The sequence below is a fragment of the Pagrus pagrus genome (genome assembly GCF_965226575.1).
Source record: "Pagrus pagrus genome assembly, chromosome: 4".
Lineage (NCBI taxonomy): Eukaryota > Metazoa > Chordata > Actinopteri > Spariformes > Sparidae > Pagrus > Pagrus pagrus.
In genome coordinates this window covers 16,460,410-16,470,106 of record NC_140188.1, presented here as the reverse complement: position 1 = coordinate 16,470,106, position 9,697 = coordinate 16,460,410, and the positions used below count along the sequence as shown (strand labels likewise).

The 9,697-nt window shown below is 44.1% G+C and overlaps 1 protein-coding gene across 3 annotated transcripts in view; it reads left to right on the top strand.

The window, feature by feature from the left end:
- The first annotated feature begins 171 nt into the window (after positions 1-171).
- Positions 172-9,697, top strand: part of kmt2a (lysine (K)-specific methyltransferase 2A) — a 46,064-nt gene continuing 36,538 nt past the window's right edge. For all 3 annotated transcript variants that reach the window (XM_084350704.1, XM_084350703.1, XM_084350702.1), the window contains exon 1: positions 172-453. In XM_084350704.1, coding sequence (XP_084206830.1) covers positions 208-453 — 246 coding nt within the window. In that variant the 5' untranslated portion in view covers positions 172-207. The remainder of the gene's footprint in view (positions 454-9,697) is intronic.

Below are 9,697 nucleotides of genomic sequence, written 5' to 3'. Positions count from 1 at the left end.
TCAGCCATGCAGAGCCTGAATAGGGCCGCTGAGAAAATGCATTGTCGGGGTTTCTTCGGTTCCGCCCCGCAACATGCATAACGATGTGTCGGCCAGTGAGAGCGCAGCGCTGCGATAGAGGTTGTTTATGTGGAGTGCTGGGTTAGGGTTCCGCCCACCGAGGTATCTCCGATCGCAGGGCAGTCACAGACAGGCAGAGAGTGTAAAATGGCGCACAGCTGTCGGTGGCGGTTCCCCGCTCGGCCCGGAGGGAGCAGCAACTCCGGTACCGGGAGGAGAGCGGGCCGAATCAGGGTTACTGCCTCTCTGCGGAGTGTCTCGGGAGCCCACCCCAACGCAGCTGGGCTCGGACCCGGGTTTGATGCTGCACTACAGGTCTCTTCGGTTATCGGGAGCAACCTGCAGAAATTTCGGGATGTTTTGGGGGAATCGAGTGACTCGAGCAGCGGGGAGGTAAGCACCGGACAGGACAGGAGCAGCCCGGTCGGTCGGTTGTAGAGGCGCAAGGGGGGGGGGGTGACGGTGGACCCGAGGAGCATTTCTCGTCACATTTTGAGACGAGGAGCTAACTGGGTCTCCTCTCTGCCCAAACGCTGACCATCTTTTCCTCCTCCTTTAACGTGAAGTGTGGCTGTGAGCAAACTTGTCATTTCCAGGATGCTCAGTTAACTTTGAGTTGGCTCGTGTGGCCTTAAACTCCCCAGAAACGCGTTACAGCAGCCAGCCTGAGTTAGAAAACAACGCGGACGCCAAGCGATGATCGAGATTTATGGTTTTCCACAGTCCTGCTTGGGGGGAGAAAGTTTTCTTTTAGCTCAGTGGAGTGTGAGGACTAGGCTACATCCACTCAGTTAGGATGGACCAATGCTAACGCTAGCTAACGATCAAAACACTGAAGAAATCCCGGTGCTGACTCGTTAGTTGCGACACTACAGTACAGCCAACACATGGCACATGTACTGGCACATTTGGTGACAAAGATGGACTGTGTTATTAAGCAGTTACAGCTGGGTTACTAGTTAGCTGCTTGACATTAGCTTTGAGTGTAGCCTTCAAGGCTGGACATGATGCCTTCATATTCATGTACATCAACACACAGTAAAAGTTATCGTCCCGTATTAGCATTAATACACGTTTCCGACAGCGGAATAGTATTTAAGCATCCGTGTGTATCACAACGACCTTTCTTAGCGGTGTAATAGCGTGGGACCTTGAAGGTAGCGTGTGATGTGTTTGAAAACAAGACATGTCAACTTGAAGGAGGCGAGAGTACACAATTGTGGTTTGTGATTAGCTAACGTGAACTTAGCGTCCGTCTGCACCGTCTCCGAGAAATGGCTGCTCGCCGTCCACTTTCCTCGCCTCCACATTTTCTTACACGATAATCTGTGTCGGCTAATTAGCTTTCGTATTTACAACCCGCGGGCTGGCTGTTTGCAGTGAGGTGCCAACCATCCAAGCACAGGCTTGGCTAACGTAGCTGATTGGTTAGCTCGCAAGGCTAGCTGTCTACATCTCACAGCTAAAACTACACCATTACTCTCCCGGCGTAAGCGATGCAAAGTTGCAGGTTTACTCCGGAGGTTGCTGTGTTTACCTCCGGCCAGCACACTGCTACGTAGCGGGTGAAAGCATCGTAGCTAAAGTTGGCGTAACTCAGCCACAAAACTAAATCATTTCCATTGCTGGTTTAGGTGTTAGGCTAGGGCAGCTACCATGCTACGCACTACGCCACGCTAGCCATCGGGGCTATTGCTGATGCATAGGAAAATGGGAGGTGGACATGTTTTCCCCTTCTCTACACAGCCAGTACGTAGCTAGTACCAAAATAATATCGGGTTTATAAGGCTCGGAGGTGACGTCTGATACACAGACACGCACTCAAAAGCACTCCCGTCAGTGTTGGAGCGGTAATAACAGTATATCGACAGGGTTTTGGTGTCTGAATTGGCCTCGTTTTTTTTTTTTTTTTATATATCCCAGAAGCGAGACTTGCTAGTGACAGTGCGCATGCAGGGCTGGCTACAATAACAACGAGCCCCTTCTTGACGGACCGTGTGATGTGGGGGTGTGTTCGCCTTAGCGAACTACCATCTTCCTTCTTCATGATGAGCAGCATGCGTTCATTGCAGTGGGAGTACACTGTGTGGGGATGTTTACCACCAGCGCCAGTGCTCCCAGTCCGAGCACAGAGGGGACGGCTTATTTGGTTGAAGCACAGCTGCATTTGCATGTTTTGTAGTTGCACATTTAGCCATGTTTTTTTTTTTTCTTTCTTTTTTTTTTTTTTTAATGTCTGAACTTGAAATACACTTGGCTTTGCAGTCATGTTTTGTAGATTATAAAATCTCATGTTATGGTGTAGCATTATGACTTTGTAATATATTGCATATATATATAAACATATGGAGTCCCTCTGACCCTTCACTCCTGAAGACTGACAATAATTGAGAGTACATATTGAGAGTGTATTTTGGATGTGTGTAAATTCAACCATAAATCCCTATGGAATTTGAATTATATAGAAAGTGCACACACAGCATGGTTGTTTTATTGATTTTTAAGTACATTTGTACTCTCAATCAATGCTTTATGTTATTCTGGAGAACCATACATTTTATTTGAAAGATCAGTTTTGTGTCCAAATGGATTTTTAAGCTTTGGATCCCCCCCACCCCTGCTTTGAAAGACCGAAAAAATGGATGAGAGTATTACAATATTTGGGACAAACTGGACCATAAACTCCCAGTGCAACTTGAATCATGCAAAGATTGTGGACGCAGAGTCTTTTACATACTTTTGTGCTTTACATCACAGTTTTCTGATATTTTAGACAAACATTAACCTAAAATATCAGTTTTGTGTGCAAATGGATTTTTGAGCTTTTTGAATCCCTCCCACCTCTCCCTTGAAAGACCAAACAATGGATGAGAGTATTACAGTTTTGTAGCACAATTTCTGTTTTATGTGTGGAGACAGACACTCATATGAAGATTGTGGACACAGCATCTTTTACATACTTTCTGTGCTTTACATCACAGCTTTATGATATTCTGGAGAAACATGAACTTTATATGAAACATCATCCTTAGCAGCGAATAGCTTTTTAAGTAGTCCCGCCTTTCCCTTACTCCAGTAAATGAGTGTATGCCAGTATCTGGGATGTGTGGAGACAGATTGGACCATTTAATCCCCATGGAACCTGAATCCTATGGATGCTGCGGACACAGCATGGTGATTTCATTGAGAAGCAGCGTAGTGCCTGTCTGGCCAGCCCAGGGCAGGATTGTTCAGGCTCAGTGCAGCCTGCTGAGCTCACAGGGCGACCCTGAACAGAGCGCCAGCCGGACACTTGGCCACCCCTCCTTCCTCCATCCAGGCAGAAAGACCCAAATCCACTTCAGACACACACAACCGCGTCTGAGAGGCAGAGCAACTTTTCTTCTGACAGCTGCCACTTTGGAATGGATTACTAAGCCTATTGGGGTGGCTCAAAAGGGTGCTTGTTGGCTGTTGCTGTCCAAATGAAGGCATTTGTTAGCTTTTGTGCGTGTGCGGGGAATTCATTTTCCTGATCCTGCCCAATTGCCGTTGCTTGTTTTTGTGCCGTGTCCAGTCCATGTTGACTTCTTATTTTGTTTCATCTTATCACCCCCGCTGCCACATCCTCAACCCCAACCTGACTGCCCACCTAATCAGACTTTGCATAATTTCCCCTTTTTGTTCTTAGCCCATTATATCTGGCCTTCTGCTGCATCCATTCCGCTCACATATTATTAGCAATGTTTAATCATTCATACAAAAGTGCAGCTGAATAGATGTATCAACCCAAATGTCTCTTTGCCTCACTGGTTTGAGAGAAATAGTGTGTTTGAGCGTAAGGGCTTCAGTCCAGCAGGTGTTTGGCCTATTTAAATGGAAGACCCCCCCATCCTCTCCCCCTCTACCCGCTTACCCATCCCCGAGACAGCGTGTGGATTGGAGCAGGAAGCTTTGTGTCTGCTTTTATTCTAGCTCTCACAAAGTGGGGGCGGCTGAAAGAGCACATGCAGGGATATCAAAGGGTGCAGGGCGACCCCCCTCCTCCCAACGGGACAACGCTGGGAGGAGAATTAGTCACAGACCCTCCCATCCATGGCTTTATTCTGCTACAGCAGAATGCTTTCGGAGTTGCCTGACTGGGAGAAAGGCGGCAATTGTGTCGTCTTTCGTACTCTTTGTGTGTGTGTGTGTGTGTGTGTGTGTGTGTGTGTACGATGGTAGGGGTAGGGGTGTCCCTCAGACTTTATGTCCCTTATTGCACTCAGGAGTGGGCGTGTCTTCTTTGTCTTTATTTTGATTAGAACTTCAATTCACGCTGCCTGCTTGGGTGGGTAGGAGGGGGTGTGTGCGTGTCTGTGGTTGCCTTCCAGCCTCTGTGTGTGTGTGTGTGTGTGTGTGTGTGTGTGAGAGCAGGAGAGACTCCAGGCGCACGTGCCAATCAGTCTGTTTGTCTTTGTCCACTGACTGTCTTCGTCTCCTTACGTGCGAGGTGTAGGAAGAGGAGGCATCTTGCTCTAGAGAGTGTTTGTTTTGGTTTGTGTGCTGTCGAGCAAATGTGAAACAGTTGCACTCCGAGTTGGGACACTTGAAAAAACAAATGTCCACCTTTTGCTTGGGGCTGACAGAGGTCACAAAGCAGTACCGCTGTGTAATTCACTTTTGTGGAGGAAACAACATGTGTTAAGCGGTGACTAAGACAGGACCTTTAACTTAAACGTCCTTTTGGTATGACTCATGTTCGCTGTTTTGTACACTTAATAGTATTTCTTGGAGCGATTCTTAGGATTCCTCTAGGGCTATTAATGGGATGTGTCATCAGAGGGGACATATAGGAGCATGATCTCATCACCAATTTACATTCCAGGAAGGGATGAGGCATTGTGTCTGTACAGTAAATCCAAGAGGAAAGCTTCCTGGAATGTGTCAAGAATGTGCTGTTTTTTAGGCTAGAAGGGAGGAACGACTTCTTAAGAGGTGTTCTCGAGCATCAAACTGACTGTCGGGGTCCTAACCTGAAAACTTCCACATCTATTTGACATCCCTCCCCCCAGCCTGAGTCACATTCCTGTCCTCCTCGTTACTTGTACTGATGTTTTCCTGTCTTAAAGTGGGTAACATTTGTAAACTTTCTTTTTGTACACTATGACGTCAGATGGGATCACATGTGTTGCATCTATTACTATGTCTCCCTGACTCTAATACTTGTATTGGTGCTGAGTTAAAGGTGCTGTGTGTAAGATATAGCCATAAACCTAACGTTCTCAACAGAACATGAAGAAATAACAGTTTTGACGTTATCCCAAAGATGTTTATGTATCGTGTTGCAGAGATATCTGTTAAAGCTAACATGCTAACCAGATCTTCCTGTCTCGTAATACCACTTTGTACCTCAAAGTCTGATCGTGTGGTATACAGGGAGATGTATGCAAGAGGCGTGTTCGCTACATTTCACAAGCTCTGTTAGCTTTTTTTAGTCTAACTAAACAAGATAAACTCAAGAAACCACCAAGAAAGGAAATAGTCTCTCACCTATTTTCCTTATTAAACAGAAAAATGCAATCAAACACTCTCATGTTTCTCTCTTTTACCACATTCAGAAAAGCTTAATTGCCTTGTTATTTCATTGTAAATACACTTCATTAAAATTCCACAGAAAAACAATATAAAACTCACTTAAACTGTCTTGGTTTGCCTTTCCATTGTTCCAACAATCACTAACTCTGGTTCGGTTGAAATAGATCCTTAATCACAGAGTAAGATGTGCAAATATTCCAGCTGCTTTTCCACGCTGGTGATTTGCTTCCTCTCGTAAATCGCCTCCATACCGAATCCCCTGTCTTCAAACTGAGGATTCAGTCTGTGTTCGGCCACTGGGATGCTGCCGAGCCTGGTTCTACTGCCGGCAGTGAAAACACCAGTACTCCCCCATTGCTCCAACCCAGTCAGCTGATAGGGCAATTAGCTGCACGGCTAACTGAGCTAACTAGCTAATGGCAGTTGCAGCCAAAGATAGCTACAGCTAAGAGTGTAGGGAGCAGCAGTGGTGGTTACTCTGGGAGATATGCTGAGTATCCAATACAGCTCAAAACATTTGTCACATTACCTCATGTCTTTTATGTCTGCCCTAAGAAAGACTTAATAAGTATTGTTTGTGTTTTCTATGACATTTTTAAAAAAAATCTATTAAAAGAAGTATAGTTAGTATATAGTAGTTATAGTTATCAAATCAATGACAGAAATATTATTGGACAATTAAATGGTATGAGTCGATGTAGTTCACTGTATTATAATTTATTAATGTGATACCACTTGCTGCACACAGTTGGTGATATGTTAGCGACTTACATAATAAACATACAACATAATAAATACATTAGTAACATAAGTAAAAAAACAAGCAACAGTGACTGCTGAGTTTGCTGTTAATGATTGCGTAAGTTGTTGTGGTTAATCTTTTCGATAAGATCTTGTTGGCAGTGGTCGTTTTGCTTGCTGCAAAATATGGAAACCGTTTTTTTCACTTGATAAGATCATACAGTGTTTGTGCATTTAAACCCTTTACTTATTTATTTATTTACCCCTTTTATTATTTGAAAAGGTTACTGTGTGTTTCAAATGGAAAATAATGTGAAACCAGTGTTTAACTACAACAAGCGTTGAAAATGCCATGTCGAGAAACCATGATGTAATAGATCCAAGCATTAAAAACTAGGCATTTCTTACTCGCAATTCAAGCATACTTACGTTTAGGGCAGTATTAGGGTTGGGTGATGAATCAAATAGTATTTTCAGTTAAAATTTTCGCTTCAAACAATTATGATGACAAGATGATTGAGATGAAAACGATTTTTGTGCTCCTTTCATTTTGTAATGAAGCTGTTGTTTTGTCTTCTGATATAAATCCAGCATACCCCATTCCTGAATAGGGCTGCGCTTTCACTCCTTCCTGAAAGCCAATACTTACTTTAGTTGAACATGCTGCAGTCAAGTGAGCTGTCGTTTCTGAAAACCTGATCAAGGCAGCTACCAAATGGATTTGGTTGCACCTCTGTCATTGCTGTGACTGTATTGGTGCTTGGAGTGGCCAAAAAAGTCAAAAGAGTTATCTTTTATCATATTTTGTATACCATATAAAACAGGCATTATAATACACAACATATATAACATAAGTCTTAAGATTTATTATATATTATATTATTCTTATTTTTTGTTATTACAATAAATGGATTTTTTAATTGTTTTTCTGTTAAGTTATACACAAAGCTGAAAGAAATTCACTGTCAGAAAGACAAGTTTATTCACTGTTAAAAACAAGTTTTACTTGAAAAAGTTCAGTAACTGCATGATGTTTCAGAAGTCAATAAATAATCATGTTAAATAATCATGTTCTCAATCAAGATATAAAATAATCATGAATATGATTTTTGCTGTAATTGAGCAGCCCTTGGCAATAGTAAGCCCTTGCTTGTTAATCAAGGTTAAACTCTATAAAATATCAGCTGCAGTATCTTCAACTTTGAGGCCTGTTGTGAACCAAGATCAGGCCTTTGTAAGCCCGTCCACTTCCAAGCCGACTTACCATTACGTTTCACTGTGCAGTGTGAGCAGCCTGCTACTTCCGTAGTGTTGCCAGAGAATGTAAATAGATATTGCAAATTAGTTAAGATCATTTTTAGGGGACATGGTCGACTGATCTCTGTGTGTTTGTGAACTTCTCTCTTTTCTGCTTCTGTTAATCAGTCTACTTTACTCCTCTGATTCCGCCAAGTTATGGGCCTTTTGTGATGCATTACAGCTCTTATGAGCACCTGCGGGCTAGAGCTGTGTGCTCGAGTCTCACTAATGAAGACCAACATAGGTAGTTAGAATGAATCTTAATCAATCTTAGTCTGGGATCCCATGATTGAGTAATTAATTCAAGATGAAAATACGTTTCAGAAAGCCACTTGTTAATCAATGGGTTACTTTTATAGATTAAAGCCTGCTTCATGCCCTGCCTTGGTCCCTTACCAGCAGGCCATTGTCGATAACCAGTTTGATTTCTCTTAAATGTTGTTTAAAGGCAGTAAAAGTCCCAGTTGCTTTCTCAGTGTGCAAAAGTGCTGTCAAAATGATACAGATACGTACACCTCAAACCAAATTCACATCCGTCTCATAACTTTCAGGGACGGTCCCTTCACCTCTTGAAAATGACAATGTCGCTTCCACGATGAATCAGATTGGTTTCCTCTTCTCTGTCTTTTAGTGTTTTATATCAACTCATTTATGTATTGATCAGTGAGATGAGATGTGACGGACCAGTGGGAAGTAAACTTGCTCAGGTTTTACACTACAAGAGTGACAGAGAAATCCAGCAAAGATGAAGAAGGCTGTTCACAAACATTCAGCTGAAGAGATGAAGTAGAAAGGAGAAAAAAAAACTGGGGTCTTAGGTCAGGCACGGTAGTACATGAACCTCACCGTGCTAGTTTACCACAGTGTTTGTTTACTTCTTGAAGTTAACCTCCCTGTGCCTGCCCTGCTACTGAGCTCATGGCAAGCCTTGTGTTTCACACGCTAGTGCTCTGTGCTCGGCAGCAAGTGGGCGGGAAGCGAGTGAGCGCGCAGTGAGTGAGTGACTGAATATGTGTTCGGGAGCATGGCAGAGAACATGCATAAGGGGGAGGAAAGGGGGAGCCTTGTTGTGTGTGGGAGGCCTGTTTAGATTGGGATTTGGCAAGCTTCTGCATGAGCATGTTGAAACCCCAAACCCCTTTCATCCTCACTGCTCCCAAGAGACGACTGCGCTCCCTCTGTTGTTGACGGTGCATGTGGTCAAGATGCTGCTTCCTCGTCTCTGTTTCCTCTCCTCTTCACCCTCCTCCCACAGCCCTCCTCCTTTCCCTACTCTTGTTTTCTTGCTTGCCTCGCCTGTGCTCCCCTCCCCCGTATATTCCATCCTACGTTCTGCTTGTTTACATCGCGCTGTGCGGTTCATGCGAAGGGTGTGTTTTTTTTCCCCCCTTTAAACCTGCGTGTATGTGTGGCTGAGAGAATCAGTGGTACATGATGTGCGCATGTATGAGGGTGCGTGCCCGTGTGCATGAACCTGTGCAGGCGACTCTCTCTGCACTTGCTTCTAGAAAAGCGTGCCGTGATGTCATTGACTGCTACTCGCACTCTCACAGCGAGTCAGAGCTGCCCGTTGGTACTCCGCCCCCCTCGGCTCTGCAGCAACACCAATCAAGAGCAGCAGCTTGCTCAGAGAGGAGAGGATGCTGGTTTAACTGTGAGGAGAGAGAAGTGTGAGGAGTGTGAGGAGGAGAGGAGAGGAGGATGCTCAGACCAGCATTGCCTGCCAGGATAAATGGCAGTACTGACTGTCTGTTATTGTTGTTTGTTTATATGTAGAACAGATGAAAGAGACAGTTTTGTTGCACACATTAGTGGTTATTATATTTTTTAATCAGATTCCTCCACAGTGTGTGCTACAGTAGCTATCACTCATTCACATTGTGATGTGTGTGAGTGTTAGCTGGTGCAAATCAGTTTGCATTTAGTCTTCTTACGCACACACTTGGATCGCAGCTGCTCTACAAACTGGGCCAACGAGGCCTCAACTGCATCCCCACACGCTGCTATAAATAAACATGATGAAATGACATACTCACCTCCA